Source organism: Camelus dromedarius, chromosome 19 (genome assembly GCF_036321535.1).
Source record: "Camelus dromedarius isolate mCamDro1 chromosome 19, mCamDro1.pat, whole genome shotgun sequence".
Classification (NCBI taxonomy): Eukaryota; Metazoa; Chordata; class Mammalia; order Artiodactyla; family Camelidae; genus Camelus; species Camelus dromedarius.
The window spans coordinates 23,144,321-23,164,098 of record NC_087454.1 but is presented as its reverse complement, the minus strand read 5'-3'; the positions used below and the strand labels follow the sequence as shown (position 1 = coordinate 23,164,098).

Here is a 19,778-nt window from a genome sequence, read left to right as displayed (position 1 = left end):
TAAAAGAAGAAAACATCTGCAGTTCTATACCCAAAATGCCAGTTAAAATTTTAGTGAATTTTTTTTTTAATTTTAGCCTTTTATTATGGAAAAGTTCAAATATTTACACAAGTAGAGAGAGTGGTATATGAAGCAATCCCCCACCCTGCCCCACTCCAGGTACCTGTCACCCAGATTCAGTACTGTCAGCTCATGGCCAGTCTTTTTTATCTGTATCTTCATTGACTTTCATGCTCTCAGTGCCCACATTGATACTTTCCCTCTTGTTTTTAAAATTGGCATCTAACTTATTAATTGTAACCTTTTAATTCATTTAATATATTTTGGACACTTTTCTTTGTCAGCCAATTTTGAACACTTTTCTTTGTTAACCCAAAATTCAAATTCAACTGGTTATGTGGTATTCCCCAATATACTGTAATCTTCACACATTTTTGACAGTTCTTTGTGATTAGCATCTTTGCTCATGAGGCTTTCTGTATTTGTTCTTAGGACATGTCCTAGACATGAAATTGCTAAGTCAAAAGTTGGGTGCTTTGTTAAAGGGGATTTTTTTATTTATAGTATCATATTAATACTGTTGTTTACTTAGTTAAGGATGTTTTTGTGTTATTTTTAATGAAAATCTTTTAAAAATTTACAATAGAATTATTTGCATGAAATGATACTGCTCAAAGAGCCGTACGCTTTGTAAACAGGGATGTTGGAGATTATTGAGGCAAAACCCACTTTAATAGGTCTTATGTTTATTTTTTATTTTATTTTTTTGTTTTTGCATTTATATCAGTAAATATAGGTTTTGGGGTTTTTGTGTATTTTTTTTTAATCGAAGTATAATCCGTTTATAATGTGTCCGTTTCTGGTGTATAACATACATGAACATACATATATTCGTGTTCATATTCTTTTTTAACCATAAGTTACTACAAAATATTGAATATAGTTCCCTGTGCTATACAGTATAAACTTGGTTATCTACTTTATATATATTAGTATCTGTAAATCTTGAACTCCCAATTTACCCCTTCCCACCCCTTTGCCCCGCTGGTAACGATAAGTTTGTTTTCTATGTCTGTGAATCTGTTTCTGTTTTGTAAATTAGTTCATTTGTCTCTTTTTTTTTTTTTAAGATTCCATATATAAGTGATACCATATGGTATTTTTCTTTCTCTTTCTGGCTTACTTCACTTAGAATGACAATCTCCAGGTCCATCCATGATGCTGCAAATGGCATTTTTTATGGCTGAGTAGTATTCCATTGTATAAATATACCACAACTTCTTTATCCAGTCATCTGTCGGTGGACATTTAGGTTGTTTCCATGTCTTGGCTGTTGTAAATAGTGCTGCTGTGAACATTCTTGTGTTTATTTTTGTACTTCAGATTCCCTATTCCACATGACATCCTATATATTATGGTTCAGAACTTAGAAGGATCTCGCTTTCAATATTCATTCTAGAATACTTTGGTAACTTTTTAGGAAAAAAAATGAAGTCAGAGCTTAGCACTGACTGATAGAAATGTGGAAAAGTTTTTCAGGTAATTAATTATTCCACCACACCACAAGATGGTCCAGGCCACCACATGTTTTCACCTGGGTGACTACAGTAACTTCCTTACTTTCTCTCTTCTGTTGCCTTGCCCCTTGCAGACTGTCCTCAACCCATCAAGCCAACAGCGTGATCCTTTAAAATGCAAGTTAAGTGAGACATTCTCAAAACCTCAGAATGAATGCCGAAGTCCTTACCATGGCCCACACACCACCAAGCAAAAAACACTATTTCTTCCGCCTGGAATTCTCTTACTGAGATAGTGTATACAACTCACTCCTTCATTTTCTTCATGTTACCATTCAGACATCACCTTACCAGGGAGATCTTCCCCTGAACACCTAACTTAATTAGCAAACTGCCGCTCTCCAAACCCATGTACCTTGATTATATTCATTCATATATTTTCTCTCTCTTCCTCTCCCCCCTCAATTTTTTTTTCCACAGCACTTAACCCAATTCGATACTGTATATTTTTTGCTTAATATCCCTCTCTCTGAAATGTATGTCCCATCATAGCAGAGATTTTTTTTCATTCACTGCTTTATCTGTGGTACGTAGAACAATTCCTAGTACATAGGAGGTGCTTATTAAATATTTATGTAAATAAATTATGGAGAAAATTATTGACTCTAATATCACATGGTATAAACTTCAGATGCTTGTCAGTTTTCTGCCCACACCATGTTTCAAGCTCATTTGCCCCTGGAATACCTTCCATCATACCTTCCTTAAGCATTGGGCATACTCCACTTTATACGGGTAGTCTTTCCTGTCATTTTTACTACAACAGAATTAATCTCTCTCGCCTTTTCTTCAACTATTACATGTGCATCTTTTTTTCTTTTTCTAATGTATCTCTATGATAAATGACTTCACATTTTTGTCATCCATTGTACTCATTCAGCAAACATTGGCACATGTTCTGACCTGGGCACTAGAACACAGTGGTGAACTAGGTACGGGCGCCTTGTCCTGCTGGATCCTGGTCAAATTTCACATCTTGTGGGTCTCTTCACAGCAGCATCTGGTGTTCAGTAATAGAATTTCACATGATTTTCAAAGAGCTGAATTTTTAAAAATACTACACTTTTGCTCATCACTTACTCACGTGCATGTATAGTTTGGAGACAGTTACGTAGATTTTGATTCAAAAATCTATCCCCTTTGCCAGTTTTTCACTCCTCACATAATGGTATTTACCTTCATATCATTATCAAGTAACCTAACTGGATTGCCCCCAATTCTGTTTTTCAACTTTAGGTATTATTTCTTCCTCCTAAAAAGTAGGATTTATCCCCTTCTTGTCAATTTGATAGGATTTTTGGCTAAGTAATCACTCCCCCTTTACATTATTAGGGCTCTGATACTGTCCTCAGCTGAACCGAGCATATGTTCTGCTACAATTCCTTTTTCCTTTCTGCCTAACACCGTGTTCCACTTACTTAGTCATCTTTGTAGTACTCAGCCCCACTCTTGTACCCAGTGCTGTAGGTACACACACTTTAGTACACACAGACACCTTGGGTGTTCATTCCTTTAGCTTTTCTTCCTGAAGATCTCTGTCCTGGAACCTGTAGTCTTCTCATCTGTGTTCATCTGTTGAGTTCCTCTGTAGGCCTGCTGCATCACTGCCGTTTGAGATTTCCTTTCCTCATCATCCTAGAGATTATTGTTTACTCTCTCTTTATATCCCATTTTCTGTCTCTCTGATCTTCTTTCTTAGCTTCCTCAGAAATGGTGTGTGTAATTGGGGCAGAGGGGGGTTCTTGCATGTCTAATAATGTCTTTATTCTGCTTTCACACTCAGTGGACTGCGTGTAGAATTCTAGGTTGAAAGTCATTTTCCTTCAGAGTGTTTGTCATTACTCCATCATCTTCCAGTTTCCCATTTTGTTGTTGCTAAAAGACCAAAATCATTCTGCCTCTTGGATCTTTGTGTGAATCTGTTTCCCCTATGGAAGTCTGTGTGATCGTCATTTCACAGCCATATGCCTCACTAGATCTATTTTCACCCATCAGCTAAAGATGCAGTGAATACTTCCAGTATTGAAACTCTGGTTCTTTCCTGTTGATGCAGTCTTGATTTTTCTTGTTTCTTTAATTCTCTTCTTCTTGATCTCTGTTCTCCAGCTCTAAAATCTCATTATTCAAATGTTAGCCCTCCTATGCAGGTCCTCTTACTTTTTTTTTACCTTTGTCTCCTATTTTCTACATTTTATTTTTGCTTTATTTTCTGGGAGATCTGTCAGCTTGTTCTTTTAAACTTTATTTTTTCTTACTTCTCTTATTGTAGTCTCACTTTCCAAGAGTTCTTTAGTTCCCTGATAAGCTCTCAGAGGATATATTTTTTTCATTTTTAACATTTCCTTCTTATGTGGTGTCTCTTGCCTTCTTTGTTAGGATCACTAAACAAAAGACTCTGTGACCATATGAATGGGTTACCAGAAAGCTGTTTGGAAGTTCTGTGCCTGGGTGGGTCTTGCTGACTGTTACTCACTATAGAATGATCTGTCTGAGCTGTTTCATTTCATCCTCAGATGTCAGAATCTTTGGGTCTTTCCTCTTGGATTGGTCATATTTCCCATAGAAGTCTTCGTCAAATCTCATACCCAGGGAATAAATGCTTGTTTGCTAGTGTTCTGGGGGCTGAGTTAAGCAAGAAAACTGGGGGGTTCAACATATAATTACACATAGTCACTTAATTTCCCTCTTTTCAAAGTAGTTTTCTCCTCTCATCGGTGGGGATCATCCTCCAGAGACTCTGTTTTACCCACTCCGGAGAAAACCTCCCATTGTTTTGTTAGGCCAGAGAAGGGCTATTAGACTGCATCATGTCCTGTATTCTGGAGCTCTGTTTCTTTAAAAAATATTTAAAGCAGTATTCTTTTGTTGAACCCCACCCTCCCTGCTTCCAGAGATACCTGATACCACCAGATCCTGAGCCTTGGGAGGAGGAGGACTGTGGTGTACATCACGCTACTTACCAGCTTTCACCAGTGGCTTATTCAGCTGTCTTGGATCCGTTAAGACACTTACCAGTGATCTCTGCTTTCCAGCTTCTAAATTTTGTTGCTCTGACTTCTTTGTCATTCTTTGTGTTTGTCAGTTTATGCTTTAAAAGTTAGCACTGGATCCTCTGCTAAAGTAGAGTTTCAGGAGTTAGTGGATGTGTATATATCCAATCTACCTTTAGCTGATTCTTGATCTCATTTATCATTTACAGCATCTTAGTAAGGCAGTAGTGAGGCACAATGAGTAAAGACAACTCCCTCGAATAGCATGTCCATTTTTCTAAATGTATCACCTGCAGTACATTTCCACTTCAAGCTTGGTATCTGAACCCATTGTTTTCCTTTAAAACCACCTACCTCTCTACATCTCTCCATCCCTGTTTTTGTTGACAGCCTCTACCACAAAGTTCTTTTGACTCTTCCTACTGTCTTCCCACTTCTAGCCATTAAGTTTTTAAATTGTGCTTATTGCTTCTTTGACTGTCCTTCGTTTTAACTCTTTCCTATTTCATAACCATTGTTCATATGTTCAATATGAAGCCTAAATCTGGCCACCAACCAGAAGAAGATGGCTGGAATGGTGATCTCATTGTCCTATCAGTCTTCTTACAGCACACTCTCCTCTTCACTCTTACCTGCCAGATAAAATCTGAACTCTTCAACCTAGCAATTACCTGTGTTTGGCTCTAGCAGATGCCTTTCTGTACCTTATTTGTGATGTGTTTTTGCTCTTTTGGGGTCAGACTTAGTCCAGTACACTTCAGACCTCTGGTCAATGCTGGTTTTCTACATGAAGCTTTCTCTACCTAATTTCCCCTGTTCACAAATGCTGTTCCGTGTTTTTGAATTTTAATAGGGTTAGAAAATCATCCTTCATATTTGTACATGTTTTAATGTTATCTGAATTTTGTTTCTTATGTATGACTCATTTGAAGCTTCTTTTTTCTGTATTGTTTTTTATTATGGAAAATTTCAAACCTATACAAAAGTAGAACAGAATGAACTCCCATGCCATTATACTAATGTTACCCAGCAATTATCAACTCATTGCCTGTGTATTTTCACCTATATCCCCACTCTATTATCGCTGCGCATTATTTTGAAGTATATTTTTAGGTAGCCATGACGCCATTGCTACACCTAAAAAAGTTGGCAATTCACTAATATCAAATATTTAGTCAGTTTTGCCAGTTCTCTCATAAACATTCTTCTCATTTTGTTTGTTTGAAACAAGATCCAAATAAAATCCATGAATGCAAAACTGGGTACTATGTCCACTGTGTCTCTTAAGATGCTTTTATGTAGAGATTTTTCCCCCATACAGTTTATGTGTTAAAAAAACTCCAGCTGTTTCGCTGATTGCATCCACATGGTGCTTAACATGATCTATTGTTTCTCCAAGATTCATGTTTGATGTTCTTAGAGGGGTGAGGGAAGCAGAGAATAAGGGCAAGAAATCTTTATAGGTGGTGTTTGTAAGGTTCTTAAAAAGACATGAAGCCTACGTCTTTTATTTGCTCATAATGTACACACAGCAAGGAAAAGTTTGAATGGGACCTAAATTGATGTCATTTATTTGTTGAAATACAAGTTATTAATTTTAGAAAAACGAACAACTTAATGTTGTTTGGGGTAATCATTTTCAATTTCTTAAAAAGTTGTTATTCCCTAATGTGTTTATCTATATTAAGTTTAGACTCATATGTTTGCAGAAATAATACGGAGTAGACAGTGTGTTAAGAAAAATGCTATTTGGCACTAATAGCATCAGAATGATACTTAAGAAATTGGCTGAATGAAAACTTTGGGGAAAACTTCCACAAATTCATTTTAATCTCCATTATTAAGCAATAATAATTATTACTTTTTAGAATAAATGAATTTTAAAATAACTGTTTCCTTCTTCATTTACTCAGCACAAACATTTCACTGAAGATATTCAAACAAGGCAGTATCGTTCCTTGGAAGTTCTTATAGGATCTGGCTATAATACCCCTGCTGACATTTGGAGCACAGCGTGCATGGTAAAGTTTTTCCCCTTGACTTTCACTTGTTTTGCCCTGTTTGTTAATTTCAGTAGACCAGCAAATTAACAAACAGAAAAGGAATTTTTTTTGTAACTTATCACTGGCCCTCTGAATCCTGTGTCTAGAGAGGTCTGAATGCAAAAACTCAGTTATAAACATCTAGGATTCATTTAGTTCCTGCCAAATTCCTGTTAGGTGAAGGAACCAAGTGTTTCTTACTACAGATTTGGGGGGCAGGGGTGGGGAAATCGAAAAAGACTGCTCAAAGGTGGTGTTGCTTTTGATCAGGAGGTTACAGGTACCCTTGCCCTTTTAGCTCTTACCTATTTTCAGATTAGGGGAACCCCTGGAAACTGCCTCATTTTGTACAGTTCAGCAGTTCCTCAGACATCTTTGTACCTCACAAGATGTGAAACTGAATCACCCTTGGGTTCATAAGTTGCTGTTTTGTCTCTGGCAAGCAGCTACTCAGTGGTCATTCAGCTGATATTAAATGCTTCCCACAGATAGCCTCATGTTGGAACTTACTGTTTTCTGAAGTAGAGTGTATTCTTCAATTTGTAATTGTGTGTTTACTTTTTTCTCATCTATTGGTTATAAGTGCCGTACTGGCAGGAACCATGTTTATTATGTATAGCTGAGTGTCTCATTTAGGGCCTGCAACATTTTGAGTGGGTGCTTACAGTGCACTTTTTTTTTTCTTAACGGAGGTACTAGGAATTGAACCTAGGACCTCATGCATGCTGAGCCTGCACTATACCACTGAGCTATGCCCTCGCCCCTTACAATGCACTTCTGATGCTAACTTCCAGAGTTAACACAGACTTCAGGTTAAAACACATACATTCCTGCAAGACTAACTACCCTCACATCAGACACCAGCTGCAAGCTCTGGGGTCTACAGGGCACCTGCACTTCTGACCAACTGGCTACAAATTGGAGGTTTCCACTATCCTTCCAGATTTAGTAGTTTGCTAGAATGACTTACAGACTTCAGGAAAGGGTTAAAATACTATAATTTTGTTATAAAGGATACAAACTGGGATGAGCCAGATGAAGACATGAATACAGTAAGACCTGAAAGGGTGCCAGAGGTGAAGCTTCTGTGTCAGGACACATCTCTTTCCCAGCACATCAGTGTGTATCACCAACCAGGGAAGTTTATCCAAGCTTTAGGTGCCCAAAGTTTTTATTGAGAATTCATTACTTAGGCATGATTGATGGAATTGTTGGTCATGTGGTTGAACTCGATCTACAGCCTCCTTCCCTTCCTGGGAGGTTGGGAAGTCAGGATGATAACTCTTGACCAAAGCTTCAACCCTCTGATTGTGCAGTTGGTCTTGTCCATCTTGGGGGCACATCTAATCTCCCTGTTGAAACAATCTAGGGGTCCACTATGAGTCGCCTCTTTACTATAGACTTTAGTGTGGTCCAGAGGGGCCCACCGTGGATAACAAAAGGCACTTTTATCACTTGAAAATTCCAAGAGCCAGGAGGCTCCCTCCCAGGAAACGGGAACCAGATCAAACAAATTCTTTATTAAACAATAGTGCTTAATAAATATTTGTGGACCATCAAATGAGTGAACTAAACCAGAAACATGTTAAACTGGCATTTTAATTAACATTTAATATTTACAGTCAACTTTGGGGAAAACTTGAGAGAGAAAGAACAGACTAGAAGCCCCATCCTGTTTTGAGTCATAGATTTCTTGACTCTCACATTCCTGAAAAATTCTGTCTTCCAAAGGTAATAAAATTAAAACCATGCTGTTAACATGGCATGACCTTACAGATCATTTTCTTATGGCATATAAGTGGTTTTTTAAGATGGAGGACTGTCCAAAGTGATTATGGTCTGGTATTGTGTGCACAAGATAAAAGAACATTGGAATAAACTCATTTCTTTCTTGCTATACTTTAAAGTTATGTGTTAACTTGATTTGAACTGATTTGCTAGAGAAAATAACTGATGCCACCAAGTACAAAATAGCTCATTTGTAGGTGGCATCTGATTTATTAAGGTGTGATTATTAGTGGGTTAATTGCTTGAAGGCAGGTAGGTTCTGCTTGACATTTAACATAGTGTTTACAATATCAGACTTAAGAAGTAAGGCAAAAAGATGAAAGGGGGGAAAATTAACCTTGTCCCCTGTTCGGACCAGCTCATGTGCGGGAATTTTCTTGATCAGGAAGGGAAAGCACTTATTCGACTTGAAACAATATCATGAAAACTTGAGCCACATTTGTTCCCCCCAATTTTTCTAATAGACATAGAAATGTTACTTTAAATTTGGCCAGTAAAAATAAATCTTGTAACATCAGAAGTGCCTGGCGAGATGGATCATTCTTCATCCAGTGTAATTAATTGATGGAAAGATTGGGACCCTTTCAGTCTCACATGTTGTGAGATTGCGTGCCACATTAGTGATTGAGACTACAAAATTAGAAGGGCAGTTACAAGAATGGAATGTTTTGTGAATATTAAGAATTAATTTTCAAAAAGGTGTTTTTAAATTCTCCACATACCCTATGAATTTTGACAAATGTGTGATGACACGTATCTACCATCATAGTGTCATACAGAACAGTTTGACTGCCCTAAGGATCCTCTATGCTCTGCCTCTTCATCTCTCCCTCCCTCTTCCTAACCGTTACCTGGCCACCAGTGATCTTTTTATTGTCTCCATAGTTTTGCGTTTTCCAGAATGTCATATAGTTGGAATCATACAGTATGTGGCCATTTCATGACTTGATAGGTCATTTCTTTTTAGCACTAACATTCCATTATCTGGATTTAATAACTGATGTTGCCTGTGTCTGTTAGCATGACCCTAACTGACATAGAATAGGCTCTTCGGTCAGTGTGAGACAAGCACAGGAGTGGGCATTAGGAGTCCTGGATTCTAGATTCTAGAATGGACTTTGCCTTTCCATTTTGATAATTTTTCTCATCTGTAAAGGAAGGGTGTTCAACTAGGTGTTTTGTAATCTAGAGTTCCTGTTAGTTCTCAGTTCTGATGTTGTGGTCTTTTGGTTTGGTTTGATTTTGGTTTGTTTGTTTTTGTCTTTCGTGGTTTTATGTTTTGTTTTGTTTTGTTTTGTTTTTGCTGTTACCTTATTTGTAAAATTATAAATACTAGCAACTACTTTATGTTCCAAAAATAAAGTTCTCTTGGAGAACTTTAACTGGTTGTAAGTATCTAGGTGGGAAAATTTAGAATATTTCAAAATTTTAGAAAATTTTCTACTTTTTAACTTTAATTTCAATATTTTCACTGAACCCCCACTATGAGACTGAAAAATTAAAGTACTGATTTCAGAAAAGATTGACAGACTTTGATGAATAGGAATCACAATTTGTTTCTGTTCTGCTTTGGGACTGTAAACGTCAGGATAATTAGAGGGTAAAATAAGCATCTGCTCTATCAGTGTGGTCCAGTTTTGTAACAAACTGCTGTCATGTAAAATAAGCTGTGCCTACCTAGCAAGAAGCCATAGCATCCCTGACATTTTAGAGACAGTCCTAAAACTTCTGCTTCTGTGGCCTTGCTCTGGGCAGTTGTACAGCCCAGGTAATACAGTTTTGAGACAGACCATTCTGTCATGAAACTGCAGGAAGTGACATTGGTAAGCCACCAAGATGGAAACCTGGGTCTAAACTGAGAATGTGCCCCAACGAAATACACCATACAGTCCTTGAGATTGTCTGGGCTACTTAGTACCATTGACTCACCAGAATTGATCCATGGCCAGTACTTGACTTGTAACTGTACTTTTTGTATCAGTAAGGTCCTTTTTAAAACTGCTGTTAGATTACTTGCTTTTTTTGAAATCTGTTTTTAATCCATGAAAAATTAATATAGAGCCATCACTCAGATGCTGTTCTTCCATACTGAATGACACTTATTCCTAAGGAAATCACTTTTTCAGACCTTCTCAAACACTGTTTACAAGAGGTTTTCTTTTTGTAGGAGATACGTGTCTTTTTCTGGTTGGTGAATGCTAACCTGCTAGTCAATATGAATGGCTCCTGACTCCATTTATACTCAATCTTTTTCTGATTTTCTATAGACCTAGGAGTTGGGAACTCTATCTGGGACAGTTCAGGGAGTGCTTTCCAAAGCAAAACTTAAAAATGTACTTTTTGCCAAATACTAAAGAGTCATAGGTGGAAAAGTATCTGAATTTTTTTTTTGGTTTTGATTTTGGGGACAGAATCTTAGTATCTAGCCATGTGAAATTATAACATAAGAAAAAAAAAGATCTGCTCATCTCATGAATAATTTAATAACTTAGAATCACCTTAGATATGCCCCTCTCTGAGCAAAAAGAGAAACTCAAGAGAGTTGAATTGCTCGTTGAGGGGCTGGGGGAGGGGCTTGGGATAATCCACATATTGATATTAACTGAGGTTCTGCAGTTTTCTTGCTCTTTTTTATTCATGTACAAGTGTGAAAGGAATGCTCTTTGGGAATAATCTTAAGACAATTTTTTTAATGATCATTTGCAGGTTTTTCCAAGAAGAAAAAATAACTGAATATTTAGCCACATAGCAATAAACTTCCCAAAGGCTTTTTTTTTTTTTTTTTTTTTTTCATGAGCTTTCCTCTTTTTCTTAGGCCTTTGAACTGGCCACAGGGGACTATTTATTTGAACCTCATTCAGGGGAAGAGTACACTCGAGATGAAGGTAAGTACCCTCAACTAAGGATGTCTGTGTTCCGTGGATAACGTCAGCTTATTAGTACTGAAGAGCCTTAGTCTTTTTAGTGTCATAAGTGTATATAAATCCCAGAAAAGATAGAAATACAAGGTATTTTAGATTAAGTATTAGATATACTAGATATTTTTTAAATAGATGTTAAAGAATCCTATATAAGGATTAGAGAAAAGTTTAACAGTTAGTTAAACTAAAACCTGTATTTGCCAGGTATTTTTTCCTAAAACATCTAGTTATCTTCCTTATATAAATCAGTGATTCATTCTTTACCCAGTTTGGATCTGCCTGTTCATCAACTTGTTGCTCAGTTATTCCTCCAACTTTATTTGAAAGTCAGTAACTTTAATATATTAACACACTACTTGAATGCAGAGACTGTATCTTATTTGTCTATATAAATTCTACAACATTTAACGTTATTTTTTCTCCTTTCTTTAAAAATTTAAGTTACATATATTTTTCTTTTTAAATGATACTAACATTTGGAATCCCATTTTAAAAACAAAATATTATTGATTTACAATTTGGAGTAGCCAGTGGGAAAAGCCCAAGCTGTCAGTTGCTCTATCCGAGAGGCTGTAAAAGCAGGCACTAAATATGTGATGATTTTTTTTTTTTAATCATGCTGGCATCCAAATAACTAGATGAGATAATGTGAAAGAAAAAAACTTTACTAAAGAAATGTCTTACCTTCTTTTTTTATACAGTTTTGGCACTTTTGTTTTCAGGATTAGTGGGAATTACTTTGAGAGAGCATTAGCAGTGTACCCTCCCAGTGTGGAAAATATGTCCTTTACTTCACTTGATTCTTTGGGACATCAAGTTTTGTGCTAGCTCTCAGACTGGTCCTCTGAGATGTTATAGGCAATGTTAGTAGGGCCTGCTGATATTCCTAATAAGTACTGTTTGAAAAATGCTCTGCTAACTAACTCCCATAGCCAAACGCCTATTTTATTGGGTACAGTTTGGACACATTTTCTGTACATAAGCCCCTTTTAAGAATATACTATAATTAGTACCTAGGTACACACTTGATTTTTCCTATTATCTGCTTTCTTTTTTTTTCTGGGTTATAAGTTTGGGGCTATAGACTTACATTGTTTTAGAAATGCCCTACTATATCCTTTTGTGAGGGTAATTAATTTTTTTCTCTTTATTCCCCTAGACTCACTATAAATAGTGTATAGTACAGAACTCATGTAGTGGCTAGAATTATATTGACCTTTCTGATTTGATTATATTGAGTGGGATCTTATGCTACCAATCTGAAAATTGAAATCAGTATGAAAAGTCCCAAGGAAGGGACAAGGGAGAACCATTTCTACCCTAAATATTTAGATCCTAATTTATTCCTTCCTATGCTGGTCAATATACTAATAAAACCTCAAACTTCCACTATTTGGCCCTAAAGAGCAGAAAAAGGCAAACCCTTTTCCCTGTCTAGTGTACACATACTATGTTACAAGTCATGGTAGGACTAGGGCCTAAGTAGCATGTCCTCTGTTATTAGTGACATTCCACAGCCCTAAATCTTGGAATAATACTTGATAATTTTGCCTAACAGGTATATTAATCCTGTGATTAATCGATAAGTCAAAGATAGGTTGCTGGAATTAAGTGTAAAATAACATTTTCAAGGGAAAAATAATTCCTTAGTATAGGGAAAATATTAAAAGAACCAGTACTTCACTTGGAAGTTTACAGTAAGACAAATTATAGTCTCATTTATAATTAATTTATACAAAGATGTTTATTTGCAAGTCCTGCCTAAAGTTGACAGAAATTTTTTGGCAGCCAAATGCTTGTTACCAAACTATAAATTCAGTCAAAACTGCCCAAAGGTTATAGTGAATTCATGAACATAAAGTCCCTTTAAAATGATACCACTGAGTCCTTTTCATGAGAAATAGATGTGACCTGAAACCTTCACAAATTCTCAGATGTATGGATGTCTCTAGCATATTATTCCCTTATATGATACATTATTGGAAGTTTTTAAGTGATTCCTTTTGACCTTGATGATTCTATAACTACAGGACTAAAGTCATTTTTTAAAAGCTTTTTTGTGCCTAAGAGACATCGCTTTTTAAAACCTCTTTGTATTCTTAGTTTCTGTCACCTGCAGAAAAAGTAGTAGATCTGCCTTTAAGTGTGGATGCTGGCTGGTCCCAAACTCATCTGGTGACAGACTGCACACCTCCCTGGCAGTGCTCACAGTCCATATTAATGCTGTGACCGTTACAAGGCACTACATGACATTTTAGTGGCCTACAGATAGTCAAGTGACTGTATTTTTAAATATTTGTGCTATTTAAAAGTGTGACTTATTAAATTTAAAAAAACTCTGGACTAGACATGATGAGATACAGGTTTTTGTTTGAGTTGTAGCTCTTATTAGCCCTGTAGCTTTAAGTAGGCCAGTGTCTCTGAAGTTCCATTTTCTCACCTGTAAAATGGGGTATTCATCTTTGGCCTCTTTTACAAGGTGATTGTGAAAACTTGATCATAAATGAGTGCTTTAATTGTCATAAACATTCTGAAATAAACTGATATTATTACTGCTTGAAGCCCAGAGCAGTATTATAAATAAATAACTGTCCTAGAATGTCTAAAGCATATTGGTACAATTTTTTTTTTTAACCTTACCTGAAAAACCCACCTGAACCTAGGTATATAGACAAAATAGAAATTAAAATGTCGATAAGCCTCCAAACACCAGAATGGGACTTGCCAGCTACTATCAGGTAACCAACCACCTGAAATAATTCTTGATTTTCCCAGTCTCCCCTTGAGCATACTTGGTTTTATTTGTAATTACTGTTAAAACGGCTAGTCCTGGAAAAAGCTATTGATAGAAAAACCTCTTTTACAGCTTGTCCTTGATCCTGTTCTTCTTACCCTTCTATTTTAGACCACATTGCGCACATTATAGAGCTGATAGGCAGAATTCCAAGACTCTTTGCCCTCAGTGGGAAATATTCACAGGACTTCTTCAATCGCAGAGGTAGTATTGTTAAAATGAGTTTTCATCTAGGCCCCAGGGATGCAACTTCAGGAAGCAGAGCATTCACACCAAGATTGTTTTCAGTTATCACTCAAGTCCCACTGGAGTGGCAACCTGACTTTTAATGGTTTTATGGATTCTCCATTAGATGGATAGAGTCCTCTTCTCACCATTTAGGACAGAAAGCAAGCTGAAATGCTTAACAAGGAGGTGTGCATGCTACTCTTTCTGCCAGTGTCTAGAACTGCATTTGTTACTCCTGTTATGTATGTCTTTTTTCCCCCTCTTGAAATGTTTGAAACATGCAGATCACATTGCGTTGATCATAGAACTTCTGGGAAAGGTGCCTCGCAAGCTCATTGTGGCAGGAAAATATTCCAAGGAATTTTTCACCAAAAAAGGTAAAATAAATGTATTTGTTCCTGGACATTAAGGGAACAAAAGTGTTTAACAATGAAGAGGTAAGTACAGCTGGGTACACTTTTCCAACACCTATAGAAGGATGGTCCTACCTTAAATGCTGAGCTGTGATACAGCAGAGAGGTAAATAACGTGGTTAAGAGCAGAGACTGGAACCAGACTGTCTGTGTTCAAACCCACTATTCATGTGGTCTTTGCACAATCTCAGGTTGCTGATTTCTAAATGAGAACTGCTTTATATTAAATTAGTATGTTTATAGTAGCTGGCACAGTTTGACTCCTACTAAGCACTTTTGAAAAATGGGCAAATTTTGCTGAGGCAGTTCTAGCAAAGGGCAAGTGGTTTAGTTTAAGCTTTTTAAGGGGAGAACTACATCTCACTCACCTTGTCACCTTGTGATACCTAACACAGTCACTTTAACACATCAGTCATGTGAATTAACTTTCAGTTTCATAAGTTTACGTTACTATTTTATTAGTGAAGAAAACAAAGATAAAACTCTCACCTCAAATTTTTGACGTGGTAATATACTTTGACATATTTAGATATGTTTTTCTTATGCATACCAAATGAAATTTAAAAGATGAAATGTGAAAGCTTTACCTAGAAGGGTCTAGAAAACTAGCCTTTTTTTGCTGTGGTTCCCTTTTTCCTCACAACCTCTACACTACTGCTGAGAAAAATCGTTTTTCTCAACACTTGATAGCAACCATCCTCAGAAACATTTGTTAATGTTTCTGTTTGGAGCAGGAAAATGGTGAAGTGTTTCATAAAAGTTCTTTCTTTTGTGCAAAGTCAGAGTAATGGCGTGTGTGTACCAAATAGGTAATTAAATAGGCACTCACTGCCCACAGAAGAGACTTCAAATAAGTGTCATGTAAGAAAAAAATTTTAAAGCAGCATTTACTTTAATAAGTCATTGATAAGTGTGTTTTTTTTTTAAATTATCACTTCAGGAAGGCAAAAATTAGGCTGACATTCCAGAATACTAAAGTGTGATTGCAGCTGTATCCAAAAGCTTATTTGTTCTTTTAGTTTTCTTGCTTTTATACGTGTTCCATGTGGTTTTAGCTCTTTATTTTTAAATTACTGCTTTATTTTGAAGCAGTATTTATTAGATGATCAAGCACCAAAAAAGAGTACAAGCAAATTATTCTTGGTATGTAGTGATAAATTGCCCCTGAACACTGTATGAGGCCATGCTGAGTTTATAGGCATTTAATACTCATTTCAGTGAATACCTAGTTCCTGATACACCTGCCCAATTTGATTGGGACAAAAAAATCCTGGAATGGTGGGGCAAAAAATTATTTAAAATTTTTTGGCCCTTATGAAAAATAGAGACACTTTGTTCCAAGGAATGCATTAGAGAAGAGAGGTCTTTTGTGAATGGAGAAGGATTAGATTCTGATGGCAAAATTTGATTCTTTATAGACTCCCTGGATTAGTTCCTGGATTTCTACAAAAGGGTCTTGTCACTTGTCAATGTTGGTCAGTTTCTTTTGTACTGTCTTTACCCTAGGTGACCTGAAACACATCACGAAGCTGAAACCCTGGGGCCTTTTTGAGGTTCTAGTGGAGAAATATGAATGGTCTCAGGAAGAGGCAGCTGGCTTCACGGATTTCTTACTGCCAATGTTGGAGCTGATCCCCGAGAAGAGAGCCACTGCTGCCGATTGTCTCCGGCACCCTTGGCTCAATTCCTAAGCCCCAGCCCAGCACCACAGCAGAGATGATATGCTGGCCCTCCGCCCCTCCCCTTCAAGCATTTCCCTCTTCCCTTTTCAGGGTGACGCTCTTCGTTCAAGGGTTTCTAGGGTTGGTTTTTTTGTTTGTGTTTTTTGTTTTTTTTTTTTAATCCAACATGTTCATTTGGGTTTGCTTGCTTGACCCTGTGGAGATCCACACAGCTATTGGGCATCATAGGTGAATTTGGCCTTGATTGGGATCTGCCAAAGACTAATGGACTAAAATGTGAAACAGCCTCTTGCCCAGTACCCTTGTCTTTCCATTAGGACATCCTTTAAATTATAAGCATCCTATTTAAAAAGAGCTATGAAGATGTATGAGCGCATCCTTTTATTCACTGACTCTAAGAGTCAAATTTTCTAGTGCATTTCCTGTTGCCAGCATGAGGATGAGAAGGGGAAAGGATGTTACTTCAGCAGAGACATTAAACTTGCTGTATCCAGGCTGCATCATCTTCCTGGATTGTTTCTGTTGTTCTGTATGTTCACATTTTTTCCTGCGACTTTTAAGCTACTCTCGTTTATAAATGAGCTATATAAACACCAATTTTGGGTACCCTTTTATCACTGAACGTTCAAAGCACTGTCAAATTTCTTTCATCCTTTAATCACTCTAAGATCCTCGAATCTTCAGTCTGAGTTTTGATGGAAACAAAAATGGAACCATTGGCTAGTAATTTCTTCAGAACCACATATATTCTGCAAACTGCCCTTTCCTACATGTCTTCTATAGCCCAGCAACAAAGTTACTTTGATTGGCTGTTTGTTTTGTTTTTTGGTTTTTTAATCCCTGGCTGGCACTTTACTCATTGCACTTGAGTTTATTGCCCTCTAACTAAAGAGTTCAGGATGTCTCTAGAAAGGAGATCTGGGTTTCAGAGATTTCCCATTTGAGGAGAAACTGTCCTAGTGTTCTTGATTCTTTTCCAAACAATCCCCAAGTTTTATTTACAGCTTTTTCTTTGCCTTGTCCAGAATTTAGCCTTGAAGCCGTTTTCCCCTGTGGCTTTGCCATTCTCATTTTCTCAGAGGCTTCAGGTCATAAATGAAATCCCAGGACGTAAGAACCAGGGGGAGGGATGGGATGGCACTTTTTTCATTGTTGTTTATCTTGAGGGGTTTTTTCTTTTTTCTTTTCTTTTCTTTTTTTAAATTGGTTTAGGATTAGCCATTCTCTGCTGCTATTTCCTTATATAATGTAAGTTTTTAACTGTAATTTTGAAATGATTGAAATGTATTTGAGGCTTTTTTTTTTTTTTAATGAGGAAAGACTTTGTGAATTTTATTTTAGGATGGGACTCTCCTAGACTTGCCCTAGACATTACATATTCCTCAAGTCATATTGAAAAGCAAAAGAGGGGCAGGATTGGGGTCACAGCTGCTTGTTCAGCACGGACCAAGTGGGCCTTGGGGATTACAGTGTTCTCCGGAAGCGGCTACAGGACTCTGATTTACAGAAAGCCAAGGAAGTGCAACTTGAGGCTCTACTTGCAAAGCACCAATGAGACTGTTGGGTAGCCAACTTTCCACACAGGAAATTGGATCTAGATTCTGTCATTTATTTACCAACAATGGCAAAGGAAAAAGTGCTGCAATTATGCAATCCATTCAATTCATAAACATATTGCCCTGAATAACTGGCCAGCCATTCACCGGATCCTTGATGAGTAGTCCTGAAATCAGACATGTTCCTGTAGAAAGAATTTTAAATGAGGCTGTCTATGCACCTATCAAGAATAAATAGAATAGATTGTATCAAACAACGGCAGGGAAAATCCTTCAGCAATTCCAATCCATCCATCTAAACCCAAAAGTTGGGTTTTCAGCGGTATATACACCTAAAGCAATAGCAGACTAGAACTGAATTATTTTCTACACTGTAAAATCACAATTGTGGAATTACAGGAATTCTGGCAATGATATTAAGGTGAAATAACCAAAACACATACAAATAGAAGGCCTCATTTTAACAACTGACAAGAAATTTTAATAAGAGAGAACCTGTAACTTCCTTTTGGACACCAAATAAGGGCTTTTTCCGCTATCACTTAAGGAGTCAGATGAATTAGAAGCTGTAGAAAAGGCAGCTGTAGAATTTGATCTTCCATGTACCTTTACTGAACTTAATAATATTGTCAAATTGCCATGATCACACTAAAGGATTTCTACTTGCTGTCAGTAAAAAATAACCCCCAATACATTTTTATTCTTTCTACTGGATGCATTGTCTGTTTTCTTTGTAAATGCAGTACAATAAACAAATTATTTAATAACCTACATGTTTCCAGAAGATTTCTGTTCATTTGTTGCCCAAGTTGATCTGACCCAGCTTTAAAATGGAGGAAAGGATTAGTTGAGTTGCTTTTTGAATTTAAATATGCCATAAAAGTGTGTAACTTAAACATGTGCCATTTTGTGGGGTTTGCAGCTTTGCTTCTCTTTAAACTTGTGGTGCGGTGGGATTAACAAAAGTACATTTTGGAAAACATTCCCTACATTCAATACCATTGTCCCTGAATATTTGTAGTAGAGTTTTTTGTTTTTTGTTTTTACCTCCCCACAAAGTACAAAATGTCAAAAATTTGTGAACTCTAAGGCGCTGGCATGATGACTTCTCTTATACACAGGTTTTCATATACTTGCCTGATTCACTTCTTAGGATAAATTCTTAAAAATAGAATGTCTGAGCCAGAGAGTAAGCACATTTTTAAGGCTTTTTAATCAATGTTGTGTAACTTATGTGGAGAACAGTTGGACTGTTTTCCTGTGACCAAGTGTTTGAATGGGCTGCTTGTTCCTAGTAGCCAGTTTGATTGCCCAAAAAAGGGAGTGTCTTGTTTTAATTTGCATATTGGATGACTAGTGAAGTCAGAAACTTGTTTCATGGGTTTTGAAATTGGCCATTTGTATTTTTTGGTTATTTGCTTACATTACCCAGCTTGCTTTTGGCAAGCTTCTTTATTTGATGATTTGGTAAGCATGTGTTACATATTAAAGGTAAGGCATTTTTGTCATTTTTCCATCACATACTTTTCCAGTTTTTAATTTGTCTTTCATTTTTATTTATGGTATTTTTAATGTTACTCATTGAAAGTCCTTCCCCACCCCTGAACTATATAAACTGTAAACTGTTTTGTTTTAATTGAGCTGTTCTTAAAACATACGTAGTGTGTTCATATGGTAGTGTTGACCAGGATCTAACCTGTTTTAAAAAAAAAGAAAATTGAAGTTCATCAACTTCAGATTAACCAATCTAGCCAGTCCTTCTAAGCTGTGGTGGTAAATGTATTGAC

At 36.8% G+C, this 19,778-nt stretch overlaps 1 protein-coding gene across 1 annotated transcript in view; it reads left to right on the top strand.

The window, feature by feature from the left end:
• SRPK1 (SRSF protein kinase 1) overlaps positions 1 to 18,762 on the top strand; it is a 71,868-nt gene extending 53,106 nt beyond the window's left edge. Inside the window, 4 exon segments of the mRNA XM_010994489.3 lie at positions 6,481 to 6,588; positions 11,213 to 11,282; positions 14,625 to 14,717; positions 16,260 to 18,762. Of these exon segments, the coding sequence (XP_010992791.3) occupies positions 6,481 to 6,588; positions 11,213 to 11,282; positions 14,625 to 14,717; positions 16,260 to 16,444 (456 nt within the window). The 3' untranslated portion in view covers positions 16,445 to 18,762.
• Positions 18,763 to 19,778: the final 1,016 nt, after the last annotated feature.